This window comes from Copidosoma floridanum, unplaced genomic scaffold, assembly GCF_036245765.1.
Source record: "Copidosoma floridanum isolate Cflo_tuat_1 unplaced genomic scaffold, Cflo_Japanese_pri ptg000030l, whole genome shotgun sequence".
Lineage (NCBI taxonomy): Eukaryota > Metazoa > Arthropoda > Insecta > Hymenoptera > Encyrtidae > Copidosoma > Copidosoma floridanum.
The window spans coordinates 39,549,623-39,575,326 of NW_028321907.1; the positions used below are offsets into that span (position 1 = coordinate 39,549,623).

General features: G+C 41.6%; 1 protein-coding gene across 1 annotated transcript in view; it reads left to right on the plus strand.

The window, feature by feature from the left end:
• sei (potassium voltage-gated channel seizure) overlaps positions 1-25,704 on the plus strand; it is a 755,411-nt gene that overhangs the window by 122,041 nt on the left and 607,666 nt on the right. The window contains exon 4 of the mRNA XM_089596947.1: positions 7,908-8,089. Within this exon, the coding sequence (XP_089453073.1) occupies positions 7,908-8,089 (182 nt within the window). The remainder of the gene's footprint in view (positions 1-7,907; positions 8,090-25,704) is intronic.

Sequence of the window (25,704 nt, forward strand, 5' to 3'; positions counted from 1 at the left end):
GCCATGTCTAACAGAGAAACAAACTCGTCAAATTTGTGTATAACACACCATGAATTGTATTTTCTCCAGAAAAGCAGTCATCAAAGTAGAAGTCTCGCTGTTGAATTAAATCAGCATCAGGATGCTTAGTCTAACCATGGAGCATGTAGCTCTGTTAAGAACGACAACGTCCTGGCCCTGGACATGTCATATATATCAGAAAAGACTGCTCATCTGTATACTCATGTCTAACTAGACAGGTAGTAGCTATAGAGATGGAAGGCAGAGGTAAAAAGCCAGGTATGTATAGGAAGCTAATGCTTTCGAAAAAAGCATAAAATGTCCAATGAAAATGAATGCCGATACGTACGACACCATGAATTCTTCACATGATTAATTAACGAACTGCTCAATATTATTTATCATATATTTTCTTATAAGTAGCCCTATGCTGCTATTCTGCATACATTAACTTTCATTGATACTTAATTTTTTGTCTTGAGTGTAAGTGCATTTTTTTTCTAACATCCAATGCTTTCAGGATCTCCTGAAAAGGATATTATTAAGCGTATTTTTTTGTCATGTTTATGTTTATTGCAATCGTGATAGCAGTTAATTACTTCTTTATATCTTCTATCAGTATTGATTGTGATTTATTACTGTGCACACAAAATCTACTCTATTAGTTCGACTGCAACTGTTATTATTTATTTGTGACTGTTTTCAATGATCTTTCAAGCTTTTGTGGTGTTTTATGATATTAATATGTTATTTGCATGTAAAAATTTGCATGCTATTCACATTCACTGTTATCTTATTCAGTTTTCTTCCACTTTTTTCGTAATATTTTTAATTAGATTTAAGAAGCTACACTTAGTTTAAACTTATTTTACAGAAATTGATGTTATTAATCAATGGGTAAGTATTATGTCAAATTCTTATACATTGACCTTTTTCCATCTAAGTTGCGCTATGTATATCTTTTTATAGAAACGTCGCGCTTATTTTTAGAGTGAAAATCGCTGGAGTGCGAAAAACTTTGCCAACTTAACCAACTTCGCCACCGAAGCCTCGGTGGGTGTCCGTGAGAATGGTGTCCGCCAAGGCTTCGGTGACAAAGTTGGTTAACGCACCTTCCCGACAAGAAGGAGGCCCAGGTTCGACTCCTGGCCGAAGCGGATAACTTTTTTCACTACTTTGTAATTTTTCATTGACAAAGTTTTTCGCACTCCAGCGATTCTCACTCTTAAAATAAGCGCGACGTTTCTATAAAAAAATATACATAGCGCAATTTAGATGGAAAAAGGTCAATGTATAAGAATTTGACATAAACTTATTTTAGTTTGAATTTGTTGGAGAAATGCAGTTCTGACTATTTTGCAATTTTTATCTTAGAATAGTCATTTTCAGTTTTGGTTAAAGTCATACAAGTTTTTTGAACCTACCATATCTTACAAATACAAATGTGCTGTCTAATTACTATTTTTCTATTTTTCCAATGAAAGTCTTTGAAAATTCTACTGTATGTATTGTTTATACGTTCATTGCCATCTACGGTAGACTAATATTGCTCTTTGATAATTTTAACCACTGATTCTCTATTAGTACAATGAATGCTTCTTTTTTTATTGTACTCATCTACAGTATTCATTTAAGTTTATGCAGCTATAAAATTTTTTTTTAAAAGCTATAAAAATTTTTTACAAAACTATATATTCCTTACACTTGCTCATTAGTCGTCATAATTAATATAAGGAAATAAACTTAGTATTTTGGACAATGCCTATTAATTGACTTTTTATTAACATTGAATCAATATGTTGCTGTCCTGCTGACAGCCGCTTTCGCATTTAGAATCAACAACCGTAAGAGAATACAATTAAGTGTAAGTTTAAAAAAAGTAGAATAATCAATTTATATTTCTGTGGTGCCATCCACCAGCCGAATAACGCAACAAGCCTCTCAGCGAAAGCAACAACTTATCCCGCTCACGGACAAGCTACACGCGCCAAAAGAGTGCTCTCTCCTTCTCTCCCCTCCGACGCAGCGCCTACCTTAACGTAGCCCGCACGGCACGGACTTACTCTGCTCTGGCCTAGTGACATCGACGCATCTCGCTCGTCATTGAATTCGTTATTGCACTATGTTTGTATTAAATAAAATGTAAGTTGTCTAATACAATGAATTGCTCATTCCAGGCCCTGCTTTGCACCTCCAGTATCCTTGAGCAGTGGAAGAAGCTCCATCGTGACATCAAACGCTGGCAGGCATGGACGATGGAGTTACACTGAGCGACGAACGCTACCAGTGTTATTTGGAGAATCAAGAGGAAGGTCATCTGTAGTCGGCCCTCACCGCAATCAAACAACAGCAGCAGCAGCTGTCGGCCCAACAACAGCAGCAGCGCACGACCACCATGTCCAACCCTAAGATTCCTCGCTTCTGGGCCGAGGCGCCCACGGCATGCATCGCTCAGATAGAAAGCTTCATTGACGACAGCCAGTGATACATCGCGCTCGTTGGCACCCTCAGTGGATCAGCAGTATCCAAGCTTTCAGATATTATCACCAACTCTCGGGCCACAAAACGTATCAAGGCAGTCAAGACAGCGATCCTGTCCCGCTTTCAGGACTCCGTGGGTGCTCAGCTGCGGAAGCTCTTCGGGTAGTTCCAGCTGACAGACGTTAAGCCATCCCAACTTTTGCACGAAATGAAGAGCCTTGTGTCTGGCAAAGTTACGGACGAGATCCTCAAAATCAGGTGGCTTGACCTTCTTCCTCTATAGGTTAACGCCATCCTCCGGATCATGAAGACGAGCTCACAAGCACGGTCCCAGGCGTGAGTACCGTGACCTCACTGACCGTACCACCAGCACCACCTGTCGCGTCGCCACTGCCAGATCCAGTCTGGCACGAGAGGTCGCTGAAATGCGGAAGCTTCTTAACGAGCTGCTTTTATATAGATAGCAGTCACACAGCCGTAGCCGATCCAGATCACGCTCCCAAGGCCGAGCATTCAACCGTGCTGCTAACCCAGACTGGTGCTATTTCCACCAGGAGTTTGAGCCAGCTGCCAGGAACTGCCGCGCGCCCTGTGCCTACACCATGTTGAGGTCGAGAAACCAATAAGGCCCCCTTCGTCCCAAGTGTTGGAGGTGGGCCACCAAGCTCACTCGAAAAACCACCTACTCTTTTACGATCCAGAATCATGAGTGCAATTTCTGGTGGACTCAGGCTCCATCGTTTCTCTGTGACCCAAGCACCTCGTCAAAAATCGGAAGCTGGAGCTGCAACCTCTGACGCCCAGCACCGCCAACGCCACGCCGATAGCCACCTTCAGCACTCATGTCCTGACCATCGAATTGGGTCTCTGGTGGGCAGTAACGTGGAATTTTATCGTCACGGACACCCACTTCACCATTATTGGCGCTGATTCCCTCAACCACTTCAGCTACCTCGTGGACGTCAAGTGTAAGCGTCTTATTGACCCTACAACTAACCTCTCCATGCTCGGCTTTTTAGCACCAGCAGCCATCTTCAGCGTATCGGTCGTCATGACACCAGATCGCACGACCTCTGGAGATCGAGGCCAACGCTACACAGACTTCCTCGTAGAATACGTTGATCTCTGCTCCCCAGAGGCTACCACCACAGCGCTCCTGGACATACCAGTGCACCATACCATCCACACCACTGGACCTCCTGTCTTTGAGCCACTTCGATGCCTGCTCAAACCACGTCTACAGGCACTTTACCTCGTGGAGAAGTCCAGCAAAGGCTAGATAGTCACAGGGGACTACCAGTGCCTTAACGTTTGTACTACCCTGGACCATTATCTCCTGCCGATAATCGACGATCTACTACATGAGGCGACTGGTAAAGTTTTCTCGGTCATAGACCTGAGAAAGGCCTTTTACCAGATTTCAATTACCGAGGAGGACATTCCAAAGACAGCGATAGCCACACCGTGCGGACTCTACGAGTTCACAATGTCCTCGATGGGTCAATGAAACGCTGCCCAATCACTCCAGCAAACCATGGACCACGTTCTAAGCGACCTACCGTTTGCCAGGTGCTACTTCGACGACATCTTTGTGGCTTCCGAGAACCACAAGCAACACTTCCAATACCTGCACCAACGTTTTGACGTATTGCGCAAGGCGAAGTTGCGTATCAACCCACAGAAGTGTGTACTTGGCCAACTCAAGGTGGAGTACCTGGGTTATACCATCTCCGCTGATGGTGTCCACCCATTAGAGCACAAGGTCCAGGACATTAAGCATTTCCCAAGACTAGAAAACTCATCCAAGCTCCAACGATTCCTGGACATGGTGAACTTCTACAGGCGGTGCATGCCTGGAGTAGTCAACATCATGGCCCCACTTAACAACCTGCTGAAGTACCTTCCACCTTAAAGTAAGAAGGCTTTACTTGCTTGGAACCGTGACGCTGATCTCGTCTTCCAACAGTGCAAAGACGCCCTTACCAAAGCGGAGACGACAACCTTCCTCAGACCAGACGCCCCGACCGCCTTGAGGACTGATGCATCCAACACGGCCATTGGCGCCACCCTAGAGCAGGAGTACCCACGGGGCACCTGGAGGCCAGTTAACTTCTTTTTCAGGAAGCTGTCCAAGGCCAAGGCCAACTGCAGTGCCTACGACAAAGAGCTGCTAGCTATCAACGTGGACAACAAGACCTTCGAGCGAGTTCTCAAAGGACGTCCTTTTACAGTCCACACATACCACAAACCTATCATCTTCATAGGCCAACAACGCTCAGACAAAGCTTCGGCAAGACAGGCCTGATATATCGACTACATCCTGAAGCACCAGGTGACTCTCTTTCACGTCAAAGGGGAAGAGAATGTGGTTGTCGACGTGCTGTCATGCATTAACGCCGTCGCTATGCCATCTATTCTGGAGTCAGAGGTCATTGCAAAAGTCCAAGCCAACGACTCCGAACTCGGACATCTGCTTGATAATCTTTGTCTTGACCTTCAAGCCCTGAAGATCGATGGCCAACGAATCCTCTGTGACATCTTAACTGGGAACGTGAGGCCGTATTTCTCGGAGGCCCTTCGCAGGACCGCGTTCGAGGTCTTGCACAACCTCTTGCACCCTGGCATCAAGTCAACAGCACGTCTCGTCTCCAAGAAGTTCATGTGATCCACGCTGTGGAGGGACGTAACCCACTGGGCTCAACTGTGCGAGGCCTGTCAGCACTTTAAAGTCCATAGGCACAATCGCTCAGCAATCGGCAACTTCAACATGCCAGACAGACGCTTCGAGCACATCCACGTTGACCTAGTGGAGCTCCCCTTGACCAAGGGCTTCTAGTACTATTACATCGTGATAGACAGGTTCACCAGGTGACCGGTCGCCGTTTTCGTTCCACACCAGCAAGCAGCAACCATTACCGAGGTCCTATACGACAACTGGATTGCCTCCTTCGGAACGCGCCTGACCATCGCTTCGGACCAGGGAGCTCAGTTCTAGTCAGCGCTCGTCACCGAGCTGGCCAAGATGATCGGCTTGAGCTGTATAAAAATGACGCTTTACCACCTGAAATTAAATGGGATGGTGAAGCGTTTTCATTGCTCCTTAAAGGTTGGCCTCATGTGCTGCCCGAACATCCCTTTGCCCGACGCACCTTCTTCAGTACTCCTGGGCATCTAAACCTCTATTAAAGAGGACCTCCAAGCATCTCCAGCCGAGGTGCTTTACGTCATGACCCTCAGGGTACCTGGTGACTTCTTTACCACCCAGAGTCACCCCACGTCAACCCACCGTCTTTCGTCCAAGGCCTCCGGTGCCTCACACAGGCCATCAAACCTATCCAAGCATCAAGGTACCTACCTCCGCAGGAACCGTTAATCTTCAGCGATCTGCAGAGGTGCTCGCACGTCTTTCGCCTCATCGATGCCATCCGGAGACCACTAGACCATTCATATTCAGGGCCACACAGAGTCATCCGGCGCATCGATAAGTGAAACAACACTATCAAGGTCAATGGGCAGCCTCGCACTGTTTCTACAGACACGTTGAAACCAGCCTACCTTGAAGCAGCCAACCTGCTCGTCACTGAAAATGATGTTGCTGCCCTTAAGCCTTCAACAACACTAACGTTGGCTCTGAACAGCTCCCAGACACAGGTTCCACTAACAAGGCCTTTAGCCGATTCGCTGCCCACGCCTAGTCCAGCCCCAACCTCACCCAAAGCTAAGGTCATATCGTTCTGTCTGCACCCCGCAGACAACACTACGGGGGAAATCTCTGTGGCGCTATCCACCAGCCGAAAAACGCAACAAGCCTCTCGGTGAAAAAAGCAACTTATCCCACGCACGGACAAGCTACACGCGCCAAAAGAGTGCTCTCTCCTACCCTTCCCTCCGACGCAGTGCCTACCTTTAGGTAGCCTGCACGGCACGGACTTACTCTGCGCTGGCCGAGTGACATCGACGCATCTCGCTCATCATTGAATTCGTTATCGCATTATGTTTGGAATAAATAAAATGTTAGTTTTCTAATACAGTGAATTGTTTATTGCATGCCCTGCTTCACACTTCCAGTATCCTTGAGTATTGGGAAAAGCTCCATCGCAACATTAAATCCCAAATATTGATATAAATATTTTGAAATAGAATAATAAGCCATGTAGATGCCAAGACAACAAGTTTTATGGACACCGATGGCACCTATTATTTTTTCCACGTATTGCAACATCTTAACTTACTTTGAAAAAAGTTACGTTCTTAAAAATTTAAATATACAATGATTATAAAAAACTCATTTCTTAAAAAAGTAGTGCTTAAGCGGCGCTAATATTTAATTGTAGAAAAAGTAAAGTAAAGATCAGAACACACACTAAATATGCGTTGTAGAGAACAGTGAATTTTAAAAGCGACACAATGCCTACGATGTGGAAGAGTTATGAACATTTACATAAATTTTCTTGGATCCAAACAAGGAGTTGGCGAGTTTAAAGGCTATCAATCATAGAGAATACAATGGCAACTTTCTGTTATTGTGGATTGTGTGAAAAAAAAGTATTCTACCTAAATCAGAGGGTTATTGGTGGTAGATTATCTGTCGTTGTAACAAGCGTTTAAAATAAATGTTTTAATTTAATAATCTGAGAAAATTTTATCACTAACAAGGAATTATATAAAAGCAATAAAAGGTGAAATTAAGTGTTTCAAAAGTATAGTAAGAAGCTTATTACTGCAGCAAAAGGGTAAGAGCTGTAAAAAGTAAGGCTTAATCTTGTATAACTTTTTTTTTAATTGTGCACAAAGATGGAAAGAAAAAAATTAGGAAAGGTGTTATCTTGTAAAAACACCTTATTGAATAACGCAAACTTAATTCTTGCAAAATCCTACTATTTTTATAGTGTATATCATTCTTTTATTAATTTATGTTCAACTTTTCAGATAAAACTTTTGCCAAAGAACTATCGACCACTTTTCTTGGGAAATAGTTCTTATATGGCAAGTTGACTACGCGAAAATTATGTATTTACACAGTATAACTATTGAATTAACAATCACACGTGTAATATGTTACGGTATATTCAGTACTAATTGCTGATATCTATACATTCCCCTGTATGGTCATTGCTTTAACAGTGGACAGTAAGAAAAGTACTGTTAGGTCTTAAAGATTTATTAGATGTTAAGCATGTTTAAAGTTTTATGTGCTTATTAGCTTTTCAGTAATATTTGTAAAATAAAACGATTTTTCTGTATAAACCAATATTTAAAAAATTATTTATTAAGGTTTATCTATTATGATGAAAAGATGAGAATTTGTTAAAGTTGATAGAATTAGTAACTTATATTCAGTACAATATTGCTTATGGTATTTCATATAAAATCGCTTTTATATTTTGTGCACTGGATCAACATTTTTATAAAAAATTTTTTTACAGTTGATGTCACGTTTATCATTGATATTCTAATTAATTTTCGTACAACCTTTGTGAATAAAAATGATGAAGTAGTATCACACCCTGGAAAAATTGCTGTACATTATTTAAAAGGTTGGTTTTTAATCGATTTGGTAGCGGCTATTCCGTTTGACTTACTATTGTTTGGTCCAAATACTGATGAGGTAAGGCTTGGTATTTTTTGTAAGTAAAAATATTTTTTTTAATTCTTTCTAAAAGTAATGTAGAATTATGTCTTCAGAAAAATAATTTATTTTTATATTAAGATATTTTATTCAAATTATCCGTAGGAAAGATTAGTTGTGTAAAGTCTTTTAACACACTGTATACGACACATTATGTGAAAACTTTTTTTTATTATTTATTCATTTTTCTTGTGCCTTAATTTGGAAAGACCTTGGGAGAGTCTTCTTACGGTCTTATAATAAAAATAAATGCTTCTTAGACGTAAATTTCAAGAAAGATACTATAGGACCGCCTTTAAATAAATAACCTCATATATATTTACTAATTAAAACATATACTTTAAATTTAATTATTTAAGATTAGGCCATTTCTTAAGTTCCGCAGATTTAAAAGTATAAACTATAAAAAATTGACATTTCTTTCGATGAGCATACATGTGAGTACATATGTGCCTTACAGCTGCAAAGTTTTCATTCAAGAGCATCGGATTCTTAAGTATTTACTTGATATTTACTATGGCAACAATCGCAATTTTAAGCGTTTGGTTTGAACCAAAACTTCAGTTGATTAAAACCGTTGTCTAACTTTTGGCATCTGTGCAATTCTCTGCTATGTTGGTAACATGCAGATTAAAATCAAAGTTTTTCACTTTATGAGTCAATATTCTTGAATTCTCTGATATTTTCCATTGTTATTTTATAAGTGTGTAAGATGCATCTAACCCCCAAAACAAACAAAGGTCCTTGTAATCATAAGTGCCTGTTGATCGTCGCAAATAAAAAGCAGTTTGTAATGGCGAGGCTTGTGCACTTGTATTATAAAAATTTTTTGCACTTAAAAAGTAAACAACATATAACTTACGCTGTTAAAGAATTGCATGCTTTCCATCTTTTATCTTTTAACTCACTGTAGTAAGATTATTAACTATGCCCTTTTCATTCGCTGTTCTCGTTTCTGAGTTTCCAAGATATGTGTCACAAAGGACATATTCTTCACACCATTCGTCAAGCTCTTACATTGCCAAAACCTTGCCTGAGACTAATATTAAATTATTACAAACTGTATGATAAATAACTTAACTAATTACTGACTGTTCCTACATTATAATATTTAAGAAAGTATTTAGAAAATATGGATCATCTCTAAAATACTACAGCTTTATACAACATTAGAAAATTTTTAAGTACTGACAAATGTTTTTTAACGTGGCTGTTCTCTATAACCACCTTCAAATGATGACGTGACTTGAGCTTCAAGTATTCCCTCGAACATTCACTTTTACAAATGCCGATGAGATTTACTTTTCTTTGTTTACTGTACCTTGTTTAGCAAATACTGTTATCAATGCTAAGTAGTAAAAGAAATAGTACATCACTGTTTACAAAAGCATGCCATGTTAGCGTAAGATAATATATACACATACTGATGCCAGTTTTCACGACATGATGTTTTTTAACAATTTTTGTATGCTTGTGAATAAAAATACGATTTTTCAGTGTTTCAAACTTGCGAAAAAATGTACAATAAATTGAACACCGCATTACAATTATATAGAATTTTTATTGATTAATATGATTATGATAATAGTTCTTATCTCGTCAAGCTACCCTAAATTGTGTGTGAAAGGTTTTTTTAGGTAAAAGATAAGCTAAAATTTTTATTATATTTTAAGTTTAATGCATTTTAAAGACATTAGTTCGGTTGCTGTAGAGCTGCGCTCTCCCATCTGTCACACTAGTCCGCCACTCCTCCCACCCCGGTGCTGTCGTCAGTTACAGCTTACTAAACTGAAACGCTGTAAATTAAATGCATTGTAACAATAGTTAATGGCTAGAAAATTATGCTGAATAGTTTTCTATTAAAACTTATTTATCGTAGCAACAATGTTTGTAAGTGAGAGCTGATTTGATTTTTAAATAGACACAAACGAACTTTTCCCAAAAAATATATCGCAGCTCCTAAACATGCTACAATAATAGCTTTTTTCTAAAAGTTGAATAAGCAGAAGCTGTGTCTTCAAAAATGATAAAGTTATACAGTTCAACATGTGTGTAGACAACTGTGATTGTGAAACCAATCGCTATAAAAACGGTTGTAGTTAGTTTTATTGAAAAATTTGAGCAAACCACTTAACTTTAACAGTTACTTGAAGTACATAGACTAGTGGAATATGAACAAGATGATCACAAAAACTCTTATGAGTTATTCCAATAGGCTTTAAAAAAATTTTTTGATCGCCAAGAACTCAAAGAGTTAAAAAGCGATTGTCTTAAAATTTAGTTTATTGACTTATGTCAATAGTTAAAATTTTTCAAAGAATGTTACGCTTGCAGATGGCTTTGTTTTTGAGTTATTAAATATTAAGTAATACGCTTTTTTTTAATTTCATACGATATTTGCAAGTAGACAATGACATAGAATATTGCTGTACGTAATTTTTTCAAGAAAGTTTAATTTCTAACAACTCTTCTATTGATCATATGCACTGACTTAATGCATAGGATAATAGATATTGCAACAAAACTAAAAAAAACATCGTATTTTTAGCTTCATTGTAAGTATAAAAAAAAAAAAAAGCAAAGAGCAACTTAATTTACAAGCTTACGATTTTCTATAGTGAATTGCAAGAGTTATAAGGAAGAAAGCTGCATTCTACATACAAAAATCTTGCGTCCAACGTGTTCCAATTTTTGTTGAATAGCAGGTTTGCAAGGTAAGCATAAATAATAGAACTTTTTTTTAAAGTTCTATTTGTGTAGTGTCCTAGACTGGTTGACAGAATATATATATGTATATATACAGAATATATAAATAGTACATTGTATGTTATACGAAAAAAACTTGTTTCAGGAAGGTCTCTCCAGTTTCCTTTTTTTCATTTTTTTTATTGGGTTGATGCAGTATATTCAAGAGGAATAGATGGTGGAGTTGATACGGATTGACATGTTCGTCGCTCGTCAAGGAAGGGGTAAAAATAGTTCCTGATAAATTAAAGCCCGTATATCAGCCGTATATAGCCGTATATAGTACGTCTCGGGGTAAGTAATAATTAAATAAAGTTTTTGTGTTAATGGAAGGAACGAGAAAGAAAATAAAAAATAAAAACTCCCCCCTCTTTTTTTTATGTTGAGAAAAATTACTGCATACCAAGATTCTTTTTAAAGTGGAATTGGGATACTATGATGGAAAGATATGAATGTACCGTTTTTCCTGGACGATTGATGATTTTAGAGGTAAGAAATAATATATTTGGGTTGCGGCGTTCCTTCCAAGAGGAAGTACTCGTAACGGAAGCTGCTGTTCTGCCGTGGGCAAGATAATAATAATTAAAATTAATAATAAAAGAAAAAAATAATTATGTTATAGGTTATGATTAATAATCTAATATCAATTTAATAAATGAACAAAACCATTGTCTAAGGCTTAAAAGGCAGAATGGATGAGGTGTATGACCTAGCTAGGTGCTTGTGAACGTCAGTTCGTGTTAGAACTGATGAAAGCTGGTCAAGGCCCTAAGGCAGTCGTGTACAACCTCAACTCATTGTTCACGTCAGCTAAGGTTCTTTTCAACACGTTTCTACAGCTTGGAATTTCAGCCAATTATTCAACGTTCAAATTTTATACTGGCGAGTATTTAGTATGGGAATGCAACCTGACCAAGGAGCTAAAATTAAAGAGAAAAAGTTTAACAAATCACATATGTATGGATAAAGGAAAAAACTATAAAGTTAAATGTTTAAGTCCATTTTCTTTAATAAACAATCTTACAATTAAAAATTTGGTCTTTATTCTACCAATTTTCTTTATTTTAATTAAAAATATTTCATTTCTTTTCATTTTTTAGTATAATCATTGTTTTTTCTTCTTTTTAATAAATTTTTTTTTTCTTTTCTTTCTATACATAGAGAAAATCAGCAGAAATACTGGAATACAATATTCTGCTACGTCATCAGAAGTGGATATACACAGACAACTAGATGCATCCGTGCAATAGTACGTGCCGCCGTAAAGCGTTTGCTCTACTGCGCCAAGTCACTATCTATACACTTACAGCAGCAGCTTTTCACTGCACAGTATGTAAGTGTGTATATGTGTGGAAAGTAGAATTTTTGCTTCTGACAGGGGTTTGATACTCCTCACTTATTTTTTTTTATTTTTTTTTTTTTTGAAAGGATGGAAGTAAAGAAGAAAAAAAAAGAAAAAAAGAAAGAAAGGAAAGAAAAAAAATGTGAAGGAATACGAAAAAAAAAAAAATAAATAATAATACAAGCGTATGATGATACTAACGCATGCCTTAAGTGGCTAATTTGATATGTTTCTTAGAGGGTAATGTTCTGGCGTATATGGTATGTGTGTCCTTAGCGAAGTACGTTCTTTGAGAAGATATTACATGTATTAATGATCTTGCTGCAGTTGCAAAAATCTTGAGCTCTTCGACTAGTTGTCTTATTTTTGGAGATATTAGAGAATCCATTGCATCGGTCTTTTGGCTTCTGATTTCATGTGATCAATGAAAACCCATTTGGTAAACTATAAGTATGATGATTACGATGATTAAGCTTTTTCCAAATGTCGTAGGAAGACAGATTTTTTCTAGAATTTTTTTTTTGTTATGGCTTGCAATTTCTTTTAGTCTTTCTTTGATATTTTGTAATGACAGGGTGTCATTCAATTCAGCCCATTTCGTAATTATTATTTGCTCTTTTTCCTCTAAATCAAGTGTGTTCTTCGTAATACGAGAAATTGCATCTTGAGATAATAGTATGGATAGATTTAGTGTTTACTCACGTTTGTTCATACAGGTGTAATTTTGTTTTATTAAGCTCATGCCATATAGAGTGACATCATGAGAATGCACTGCCCACAATTAGTGTTAGGGTTCCGGTGCTCTTGAGTGTCAATTCTAGGCAATAGTCATAATCACAAATTAGACGAAGTGTGAGAGGATCTCCAGTAGAATACATCTATTCCTGAGTGTATTTTAACTTTATCCAGTATGATGTATCCGAATTATATAACTTAATTCTACATTCTTTTAGGGCTTCTTCTGTGGGTTTTGTAAAGAGAAAAAATTCACAAGTAGCATTGTCTACTTCTTCCATTCGTACATAAAAGTAATGGATCATGGTGAATACATTCATTTATGTTGTCTTAATCAGCTAGGAAATAATTTCCTTGGTGGTGGTTTATGTATCAATAGTCTGTTTTAGGATTGATACTGATGTCAGCTTGTGAGTTTTGGTATATATTTTGTGGCATGAGTAGTGGATGTATTCTGTTAGTACTATATTTGTCGTTTCCGATTAAAGAAAATGTAATTTTAACTAGTATCCATCATTTATTACCGTTGTTGTACGGGAAAAACTATGTTATTTAGAAATGGAAATTTGTGCTTTATCTGTTGGTAGACAATATTTGTTAAATAAATAAATTTCTTTTACCATTTGACTCAATTGCTCGTATGAGAGTTGAAGGGAAAAGAGATGACCTTCGGCAGTAGTTTTGAATGTGTAAATTAATGTTTTATATAACTGCAGTACGTAATACAACAATTGCTGAAAATGCATAACCCATATGATAATTGATTTTGAGATTGTATCAGTTTTTTTCTGTTCTGATAGATACGTAGAATTTATGGTTAGCTTTCGTACTTGTTGTATGTGCTTTGAATTTTTGATTTTTGTTTTTTGCGTTCCTCAGTTTCATTATACAATATGCGCTTGGTTTGTAACGAAAACAGAAATATTTTTCGTTTTTAAATAGAAATTGTTTAATTTGGTAGCAATTGTATTTCTATCGTTTGCGTCCATTGTTTTATAAATTTTCAAAATTTTTTCAAATTCAAATTCAAAAATTTTCTTATACATCTATCTCACGAGTTCAAGAGCGGCACCCATTTTTTTCATTCTATGAGATTCAGTTATCAATAAGTCAAAGACTTCAATGGTTGATGAGAAAAATCGTTGTATCTCGAATCGTAATAAGTTGATGTTTTTAAGTAATTGTTTTTAGAGTGATAGAGGTATCAATAGCTTGCATTGGTTCGTATTTAGCTATTCACAGCAGTGATTCGACAGATCAGACATTTGAAAACCTAGTTCTTCATTATAGTTTGTAAGATTCTTGCAGTTTAAAAGTACCCATTGTGTGCCGATAAGACAAACTTCATTTAAGTACACATAATTAATTCATGTGTTGTTGGATATTTTTAATTTTCATGAAAGCTTTTTAAAGGAGGGTTGCCCATTGAATATACTTGGAGTTTCTTTGTTATGATAAATTCTATTAAGATTGATCCAAGGGTCCATTTATCATCTAGTTACGTTATTTAGATTTCTGAAACATAAGGGAGATGATATTTGCAACAGCGTTTCATTTTATGTTAATGTTTAGTAATTATTTTTCCATTTTCTAATCTAAGAATTGTTTTCTTATTATTTTTATTTATATGATTAATTTAATGTACACCATGTTCATCATAATTTTGTTTACTTTTATATTTACATTTAAGGAGCTCGTCATAAGTTTTTTTATGCATTTCTCTTAAATAACGGATCAAATCGATAAGATATTTATTCTAAGTCTGTACTTAATTTTCGGTTGGATATGGACGATGTGGGTGTTCTTTTATGCCATACACTGATTTATACGGTGCAAATCCAGTAGCTGTATGTAATAATATACAGCATGATATGTAACGGTGGCATTTCCCGGAAGCAGCGTGTAGAGCAATTTTTTCTGAACCGAACCCCGTTATACTATACTGCTGTTAAATTGAAGGTTGGATGCTACAAGGGAAACATTGTCTGCTCCTTATGCTGTCATGTTTTGAAGCCATGCCACAGATGTAACTGCATGAATATTTATAACATGTCAAATCATGTAACACAAGAATATAATGGGATAAATGTATCACCTACAGTTACTAAATAAGTGTCGAACTATACTGCAGCCGCTCAGTCGAAGTTCTATTGGCTTGCACGGGAAAAGAGCGTACCCTACAAATAGTTTCTTTATGTTTACAGGTGTTTCAAAATCCCCCCAAATTGATTTTGTTGGCCTTTTCATCATCTCTTCAGACTCACTCAGTGTACTAAAAGATATAAAAAATTACTCCCCAATCAAAACCAAACACACATCACACCTCATCCTTGGAATAAAAAATCGAATTTACCTCAACACTATTAATAATAGAAATATTTGGCATATCGGCGTCTCAGAGAATGAGAACCAAGGCCATCCATAAAGAACATAACAGAACAGGGAAAAGAGCGTGCATCAGCTCGATGTCACGTGCGCGTTCGCACCGTTTTTTTTTGCTATCTGCGCACGTTGTTTTGCGCTCCCATTACGCACGATGTTTTCGCCAGCAGCACTGCACCGCCTTAAGGCTGCAGTCCCATGGAGCGCAATAGAGCGTGCAGGATAGATTTGTCCCCATAAGCGGCTGTGTTAAGTCTATTACGCTGCAGGATAGTCCTATTGCGCGGCGCAATAGACTTAACACAGTCGCTTCAACTGTTTTTCTTATAATCTACGAGTTGTATTGCGTAGCAATAGTAGCATCAAGAACGACCATTGACATTTCACTTGTGAGGTTTAACGAATTTGATATAATTCGAGCAGCTGGTAATACCATGACCTCATTACAAAATAAATAGTGCGGTTACAAGTTTTTTCATTGTGACATTACATCATTCTTACGTGATTGTATTACGCCAACTCTACTGTTCTCAGCAGACAACATCCTGAAAGGTTAGTATGAAAATTTTACTTGTGTATATTGCGATTGTTTAAAACGTTTTAATGGCTTATATTTCATTGTATGTTAGAAAAACATTCTACATGTACTAACATGATAATTATAGCTATTTTGCATGTTTTATTGCAATTAATAGTAAAGAATAAATACAGGCTTGTAAAAAAATGTACACAAGAGCAATGGTACACACAAAAGTTTTTAACATTTTTTTTAATTTTCAATAATTAAATAACTATTTACATTCAGCCGTAAAATGTTTCACTGATAAAAACTACGTACAATATTGGTCAGCATAAGACTTTATATTAATATTACTGTGAATTCAATATCATGTTTTTCATATCATTTAATGAGCATTAGACAACTCTTGTTTATTACATTCTAGTAGATTATGCTACGAGCTAAGTATCCTTTATATGAGAATAAAAAATTACATTAACTCTAGAATCATCAGAATCATTCTAAACTAACAGAGGATCTTCACATAACCCTTTAATTTACTTAATTAATATGATTTTGTAATATACACTATATGACGATTTTAATGCTGAATATTCATCTCTCATAACTCAGTTAAAACATGCCACTTTTACAATTTCATGATTGCGCTCATTTTCTATGTACAGTATCCAGCAGGGATGGGCAGGTAGAAAACTACATGTCAAAAAAAAAAAATTCTCTACGCATAGAAAACACGTCAAATACTTCAAATAGTGTACAAAATTTGAAAACTTTTCTACATAGTAAAAAACTTACAGTCCTCCACACTTCACATAACCTTAATTTCAGTCAGTAAGTAAACCATACATTTAGTCTACTGTAAACTTCATAAGAGAGTGTACTTGGCAAGTACTTGCCATGTACTTGTCGTAAACTTGCCGAGTACTTCCTTGGTACTAGATAGGTACTAGCCGGGAACTTGGTGGGTACTTGGAGGGTACTTGGCGGGCACTTGGCAGGTACTTGCCAGGCACTTGGCAGGCACTTGGTGGGTACTTGGCGGGCACTTGGCGGGTACTTGGCAGGCACTGGGCACTTGGCGGGTACTTGCCGGGCACTTTACGGGCACTTGCCGGGTACTTGCCGGGTACTTGGCGGGTACTTGGCGGGTAATTACCGGGCACTCCATGGGTACTTGGCGTGCACTGGGCACTTGGCGAGTACTTGGCGGGCACTTGGCAGGCACTTGGTGAGCACTTAGTGGGAACTTGGAGGGAACTTGGTGGGGACTGGGCACTTGGCGGGTACTTGCCGTGCACTTCGTGGTTACTTGACGGGTACTTGCCGAGTAATTGCTTGGCACTTAGCGGGCACTTCGTGGGTACTGGGCACTTGGTGGCTTCTTGCCAGGTAATTGCCGGGCACTTGGCGGGTACTTGACGGGCACTTGTCGGGTACTTGGCGAGCACTTGGCGGGTACTTACCGGGCACTTAGCGGGCACTTGGTGGGTACTTGGTGGGTACTTGGCAAGCACTTGGCGGGTACTTGCCGGGCACTTGACGGGCACTTGATGGGCACTTGCCGAGTGCTGGCCGGACACATGGCGGGTACTTGGTGGGCACTTGGTGGGCACTTGGCGGGTACTTGGCAGGCACTGGGCACTTGGCGGGTACTTGCCGGGCACTTTACGGGCACTTGCCGGGTACTTGCCGGGTACTTGGCGGGTACTTGGCGGGTAATTACCGGGCACTCCACGGGTACTTGGCGTGCACTGGGCACTTGGCGAGTACTTGGCGGGCACTTGGCAGGCACTTGGTGAGCACTTAGTGGGAACTTGGAGGGAACTTGGTGGGGACTGGGCACTTGGCGGGTACTTGCCGTGCACTTCGTGGTTACTTGACGGGTACTTGCCGAGTAATTGCTTGGCACTTAGCGGGCACTTCGTGGGTACTGGGCACTTGGTGGCTTCTTGCCAGGTAATTGCCGGGCACTTGGTGGGTACTTGACGGGCACTTGTCGGGTACTTGGCGAGCACTTGGCGGGTACTTACCGGGCACTTAGCGGGCACTTGGTGGGTACTTGGTGGGTACTTGGCAAGCACTTGGCGGGTACTTGCCGGGCACTTGACGGGCACTTGATGGGCACTTGCCGAGTGCTGGCCGGACACATGGCGGGTACTTGGTGGGCACTTGGTGGGCACTTGCTGGGCACTTCGTGGGCACTTGCCAGGTACTTGACGGGCACTTGCCGGGTGCTGGCCGGGCACTTGGTGGGTACTTGGCGGGCACTTGGTAGGCACTTGGCGGGCACGGGGCACTTGGCAGGTACCTGCCGGGCACTTGGTGGGCACTTGCCAGGTACTTGCCAAGCACTTGGTGGGCACATGGTGGGTACTTGGCGGGCACTTGGAGGGTACTGGGCGGGCTCTTGGCAGGTACTTGGCGGGTACTTACCGGGCATTTCGCGGGCACTTGCTGGGCACTTCGTGGGCACTTGCCAGGTACTTGCCGGGCACTTGAGGGTCACTTGGCGGGTACTTACCGGGCACTTTGCGGGCACTTGGTGGGTACTTGCCGGGCACTTGGCGGGCACTTGGCGGGTCCTTGTCGGGCACTTGGCGGGTACTTGCTGGGTACTTGCCGGGCACTTGGTGGTCATTTTGTGGGTACTTGGTGGGTACTGGTCAGGCACTTGGCGAATACTTGGTGGGTACTGGCCGTGTTCTTAGAAATTTATTGGTTTGTTGTCGTATATGGTTTTTTTGTTGTTGCTTTTTTTTGGAAATATAATTTTTTTGTGTATTAATCTATTAATTCTATTGTATACTGTAAATTATGCATGTTCGTCTGTTTTAAGAATGTGCATTAATTTTTTTCTGCATTTTTATCAGTATTACTGTATGTGATGTATTTTGTCTACATCTGTACAGAGTAACTAATATAAATTATTATGCATCGTAGTATAGTGTGTAGATTAATTATTTTATCACATCTTCTTGAGCAACAATCTGGAATTACAATTAATTCCATAGTCTCAGGTTATTATGGCTGCACGGCTTAACCCTTCACCAAATACTCCTTTCACTCCTGTGGAGTACTGCGAGATGATGGGGATGTATGGTGAGTGTAACAGGAATTCTGCTGCAACAGCCCGGCTCTACGCTGAGCGCTTTCCAAACTGCCGGCATCCTTATCAGAATGGCATCCGTGATGCCTGTAACCGCTTGCACGAAGACAGCAATGTTATGCCTGCAGCCGCTCGTGGTGGTAATCATGGTAGACGGATCGTTGGAGCTCCTCAGAGAGTCGGAAACGTACGAAATGAAGAGCGTGTCCTGCGATGTATCGAGCAGGATCAAGCTTGCAGTCATAGGAATATTACTAGGGAGTTAGATTTATCGTACTGCGTGGTACAAAGAATCCTGCAAGATAATCAGTTACATGCTTATCACTACACCCGTGTACAGCAACTAAATGAAGAAGATTATCCTGCAAGGTTATAAAATTTATACTTTCCAACGCAATATATTAATATTTTATAAAGTATTTGTAATATTATGGGAACATGAAATTTCTTATCGGTATTTTTAGTATGTGTTTGAAGTTTTAAACGTTGGAGCCCATTGAAAATCTAAAAAAAAATTTTTTTTTTGTCGTAAATAACCCAATAAACCAACGACAAGAGGTGTATAATACCGTAAAAAAAAAAAAAAAAATTAACATCTAACCAGTTTAAACACAATTATTAACAATCAGAGTAACATACGTATAAAACAAACCTTAAGAACTGAACCTTTTAGTAATACATGGTGGAAAAAATCTGAAATAAATATTTCTGCGAATTGATGGTTGTAAAAAATAAATTTGGTACTTTATAGGACTAGAAAACATAACCTCAAAGCGTAATAAACTCCTAAAATTAATGAAAAGTCGGAAAAAATACGGTCATATGCTACCTACGTCCAGTAGGGGCTGCAATTAATCTAAAACGTACGGATATCCTTATAAGGCACTTAAACTAATTACCATGATTTATTTCAGAGTCAGAACCTAACTTTACAGCGCAAAACGTCAAGAAATTCAAGAAAATAGCCTATTTTTAGCCATTTTCGGTTATAGTCAGCCATTAGGGGCCCGTACAGAGTCTGAATGGTTTTTATTACTGTCTTCGTATAAAATTTGATACTTACAGTCACTTCTAGCTCTCGAAAACATAACCTTGTTTGGTTATGAGATCTCGATGTTAGAAAAAAATCGAAAAATAGGCGTTTTTATGCTACCTACGTGCATTAGGGGCTGCAATTAATGTAAAACGTATAGATACTTTTATAAGGTACTAAAACTAATTTCCATGATTTTTTTCAGAATTAGGAAACCTAACCTCACCGTGTAAAATGTCAAGCAATTCAAGAAAATAGCCTATATTCTGCCATTTTTGGTTATAGTCTGCCATTAGGGGCCCGTATAGAGTCTGAATAGTTTGAATTATGGTCTTTGTATCACATTTGATACTTACAGTTATTATTAGCTCTCGGAAACATAACCTCGATTTGTGCATGTATCCATAATTATAAAAAAGGCGATAAAAACGTGTTTTAGTTACTTTTACACATTAGGGGATGCAACCGATTTAAAACATAGAGTATAATTTTATAGGGCACCTTAGCGTATAACTTGTTTCATGAATGACTTTGTTGTGAGTCATAAGATTAATGTTAAACCTGACACAGTTTATATCTGTAGACCTATCAAAAATATTTTATTAGTTTGCCACCAAAAAAAAAAAATCGTAATAATTTTATTATATAAATACATAGACGACATTTTCGGAAAAATTTAAATTTTTGTGAAATTTTGTCTATAACTTTGTTGTTTTGAAGCATAGGATTCATGTTGAAACTTTAACAGCTTCTCTTTGTTTCCATTTTAACGATATATCATCAATTTTTCGTGAGTAAAAAAATTAATAATAATCTTATTAAATTAGTAATTAAACCAAATTTTTGAGAAAATAATAATTTTAGTAGAATTTAGTCATCAACTTTGTTTCAAGGCATAGGATTGACGTTGTTTGAATTATTCTTTATTAGGACGTCGAGTAAATACAAGATCGGCAGATCAGCCGTAACAGATATTTTAGAGTAGACAGATCGACGTGGAGGTCCGGTTCGAGAGTCCCCTAGCGAAGCAGGAGGTCGAGGCGTGCACACACGTTGGCTCCACTCGATCAAGCTGTACGCTCGCGCCGGCAGAGACCAAGCGGGCAGCAGCTCCCTCGTCTTTGAGCAGAAAGAGGGGGAGGGGAGGGCATGGGCGCGCAAGACAAATCTTGCACAACCCGCCCGCCTCGTTCCGTGAACGATCTCAGTCTCCACCCACCGTACCTGGGTCAGATTCGGCCACAGGGTCTTTGGAGGCGGCGTCGCCGGCACTAGGCGATCGGACGGGCAGTAGAGAAAGCTTGCTGATGGGACGGGTGTATTCACCAGTGGCGGTCTGGATGGTGGCGATGCGAACGAGCCCGTCGGGTCCCGGATGAATCGAGATGATGCGACCGAGCGGCCACGTGCCGCTAGACTGGAGGAGCGTGGCGTTCACCACGGCGACGACGTCATCAACCTGGAAATTACGACGTGGGACCTTCCACTTGGGTCGTTGTTGGAGCGTGTCCATGTACTCGCGGCTCCAGCGGCTCCAGAACTGGTCTCGGATTCCCCGGACCAGCTTCCAGTGACTTAGGCGATCGAGCTTCTCGGGCGGGGTGCTGGCCTCAAGCACAGAATTCAGCAGGCCACCGACGAGAAAGTGTCCAGGGGTGAGGATGTCCAGATCATCTAAGCCTCCGGTGAATGGAGTGAGAGGGCGGCTATTGAGGACCGCCTCGATGCTGGCCAAAACGGTGGAAAACTCCTCGTAGGTGAGGTTGCGCGGTCCAAGGGCACGACGGAGATGATGTTTTATTGCTTTGACATCGGCCTCCCATAGTCCGCCGAAGTGGGGCGCCCGTGGAGGAATGAAGTGCCACGTGACGCCTTGTTCAGCCAGTGAGCCAGCAACACGCTCCCACTTTATTTCGGCATCCTGGAGAGCCTCGCGCATTCCACGGTCTGCGGCGCGGAAGCAGGTGGCGTTATCACTCCAGATCTCTAAAGGCCGACCGCGCCTGGCGCAGAATCTTGTGAGCGCTTCAATGAATGACTCGGTGGAGAGATCACCAACGGGCTCAAGGTGTGACGCCTTGGTGGGCATGCAGACGAAGATCGCGACGTAGCCCTTGCTTGTGCGGATGCCTCGGCCCTTAGCAGACAAAATGTTGAATGGGCCAGCGTAGTCAACTCCAGTGCGAGAGAAAGCTCGAGCAGGAGTAACCCGTGCGGCCGGTAGAGGTGCCATGTGTTGAGTGGCAGGCCGCGCCTGCAGTCGGGCGCAGACCACGCATCCCTGGAGAATGCTTTTGATTCGCCGCCGCCCGCCAACAATCCAGGCCTTGCGAGCCACATAGGCGCTGGTGACTCTGACTCGTCCGTGAAGAGCACGAGCATGAGCCCACTGGATAATGAGCCGAGCGAGGCTGCATCGGCTGTCGAGGATTGGCGGATGCTGCTCATCGAAGGTGAGCGCAGAATGTTGGAGACGACCGCCAACTCGAAGGACGTCATCGGAGAAGATCGGGTCTAGAGACAGCAGTGGATTTTTCGCAGGGACACGGCCGCCCTTTGGCAAGCTCACAATCTCTAGCGCGAAGAATTGTCGCAGGCTGAGGCGGACGCAGGCGAGGTAGGCATCGCGCAGCTCAATCGTCGTCAGAGGGGCGAAAGGCGAGGGAGCGGAATCTCGACGTAGCCGACGACGGATCCAGCGACGCAGTCGAGAGTTCGATGACGGCTGGTTGTAACGCTCCGGAGGGGGTGCGGAGTCCCATTTGGGGCAAGCAGTGTGCAGTCAGCCGCAACGTCCGGGTTGAGTTCCGGATTTGGAGCTGCAAACTTGCAATCGTTGGGGAGTGCATAAAGACAGCGCCTCCGACGCCAGAGATGCTCGTGACGGCTGGCTTGGGACTGGCGCCAAGCTTTCGAGCAAGTGCAGTGGACGTGATTGAAATCTCCGAACAAGCGTTGATGAGTGCTCTTGCTGTGACTGTTCACCCCCCAGGGCCCATGAGCTAAACCTTGAGCATGGGCAAGACGGCTAGTCACAACGGTGAAGCAGCTGCCGCGTCGATCCCGTCTTTGGAGTCCGAGGTGAAGAGGCACTGCTTTGCCTCAGCTGGTGCTGGGTCGGGCGCGGCCCTGCGCTTGCGACCGCCATCATGGATAAGGCTGTGATGCCGCGCCTTGCAATATTGGCATACGCCTTGGGAAGGGCAGACAGTTGCCATGTGGCCCGGCTTCAGGCAGTTAAAGCACAGCTTGTGCTGAGCGACGAAACCCCTTCGCCCAAGCGCGTCCAGTTCCAGGAAACGGTTGCAGTGACCTATGTAGTGCAGCGCGTGGCAAGCAAGGCAGTCATCGTTGACTGCGTGGGTGGCTAAAGATCAGTGGTTGCGGCTGAGAGGCGTCGGCGCGGGAGGGCGCGAGGCTTCCATTGAAGTCAGTGAGCGGCCGCGCCTCCACAGAAAGCTGGACAAAGTGGCGAAGGAGGCCGCTTCCCCTTGTGCAGAGCTGGCTGCCTCCAACTTCTTGAGCTCGTCTTCCCAGGCTCTCCAAGTCGAGGGGGTCCATGGCGGTCGAGGCAAAAGAGACCATCCACACATCCCAATGTTCCACCGGCTGATTGAGCACTCGCAGTTGATCACGGTGCTTTTCTAAGGCATCGAGCAAGCCCTGCAGACCAGCAGCGGACTCCTCGCGCAGAGGCTTGAGCGTTCGGAGTGCCATGACGTGGTCCTGCACAAGGAGGCGGTGATGCTCGAACCGCAAGACAAGAAGACTCCAGGCCGTGGAATAATTGGAGCCAACGAGCTGCAAGGTGTCCAGAACTGCTTTTGCCTCACCCTGCACGTTTGCCCTTAGGTAGTAAAGCCTCTCGACGTCGGTGAGCCAAGCATCCTGGTGAATGAGCGCCTGGAACAGGTCGCGGAAAGACTGCCAATCCTCGCGACGGCCAGAGAAGAGCGGGATATTGATGCTCGGCAGGCGAGGGCCCGAGTGCGGTCCAGGGAGCGGTCCGGGGAGTGGTAACTGGCTACCACCTCCTGGCATGGTCGGGAACAGCTGACTCCTAGCGTCATACAGGCACGCCTTAGCGTCGAGGTAGTATCCCTCTGCGGACCTGTACAGGGCTCTCAAGGAGGCAACTTTGTCCACAGGTGCGCCCTGAATCAGATCCTTATGATTGGCTTGGAAGTCATTCCAATAATCAGCGAGTAGCTCGAACCTGGCGTCGACGAGACCCATGCTCCATACTTCGACGCTCTTGGCAGATTGAGTGAATTCCGCGAGAACCTCTAGCAGGGCTTGCTGCGTTTCCAGCAACGAGGGCCAGCCTTCGTTATCCCTGTAAATTAGTCACGCGCTGAGCTCGACGCTTGTCTCTCAAACGGCGCCTTGTTACTTGTGGTGCAATCGTGCGTGCCAAATGAGTCTACGTAGAATATTGAGGAAAAGGGCGTGAGGAATCGCAAATGAATCTGTCGACCCGACCAGCCGCGGGATGACGTGAACTAGTGAATCCCGCGGTTTAAACATGAAGCAGCCTGCAATCTGCAACCCAAAACCTCTCGACAGCCTCACTGACTGAGTAATCGCGGTCGCACGTGAGGTCCACGACGCGGACTGCACGGCAGTCGCGGTGGGGCGTCTCTCGCCTGTCACATCTTGTTAAGGCTATCATAACCTCAAATCGCTCTACCACGTGGCGCGGCTCTGCACGATTGCATCACTTGCAACAGAGGCCCAATGTCTTGATACGTTCTCGGACGTAGAGAATGTATTTTCGCATGATCGCATCTCACATCGTCCTACTTACATTGCTTTGCGTAGCACCGTAGTCCTGGCTGTCCTGGGCTCGATGAGGTTCTGGCGGTTGTCTGTCCCAGTCACGCTATCCGGCTCGAAGGACCAATGTTTGAATTATTCTTTATTAGGACGTCGAGTAAATACAAGATCGGCAGATCAGCCGTAACAGATATTTTAGAGTAGGCAGATCGACGTGGAGGTCCGGTTCGAGAGTCCCCTAGCAAAGCAGGAGGTCGAGGCGTGCACACACGTTGGCTCCACTCGATCAAGCTGTACGCTCGCGCCGGCAGAGACCAAGTGGGCAGCAGCTCCCTCTTCTTTGAGCAGAAAGAGGGGGAGGGGAGGGCATGGGCGCGCAAGACAAATCTTGCACAGACGTAAAAACTTACACAGCTTATCTCTGTGAACCTACTAACAACATCTTATCAGCTTGCTATCAAAAAAAAAGTCCATAACAATTTTAATAAACAAATAATTGGATGAAATTTTTTAGTAAATACGAATTTTATCGAAATTTCGTCTGTAACTTTATTGTCAATTATTAGACGAAATTTTGACAAGACTTTTTCGAAAAAAATTTTTCAAAAATTGCGTCCAATTATTTATGTAACTAAATCATTATTAATTTTTCTACAGACGAAAAACTCAAAAAATAATATCGGTTTGTACATAGAGATGAGCTGTGTAAATTTATACATCAATGCTATACCTTAAAACAAAGTTGCAGACTAAATTCTGCTAAAATTAATATTTTCTCAAAAATTTGGTCAAATTATTAATTAAATACGATTGTTATTGATTTCTTTGCTGACGGCAAATTGATGAGATATCGTTAAAACGGACACAAAGAGAAGCTTTTTAAGTTTTAACATCAATTCTATGCTTTAAAACAAAGTTATAGACAAAATGTCACAAAAATTTAAATTTTTCCAAA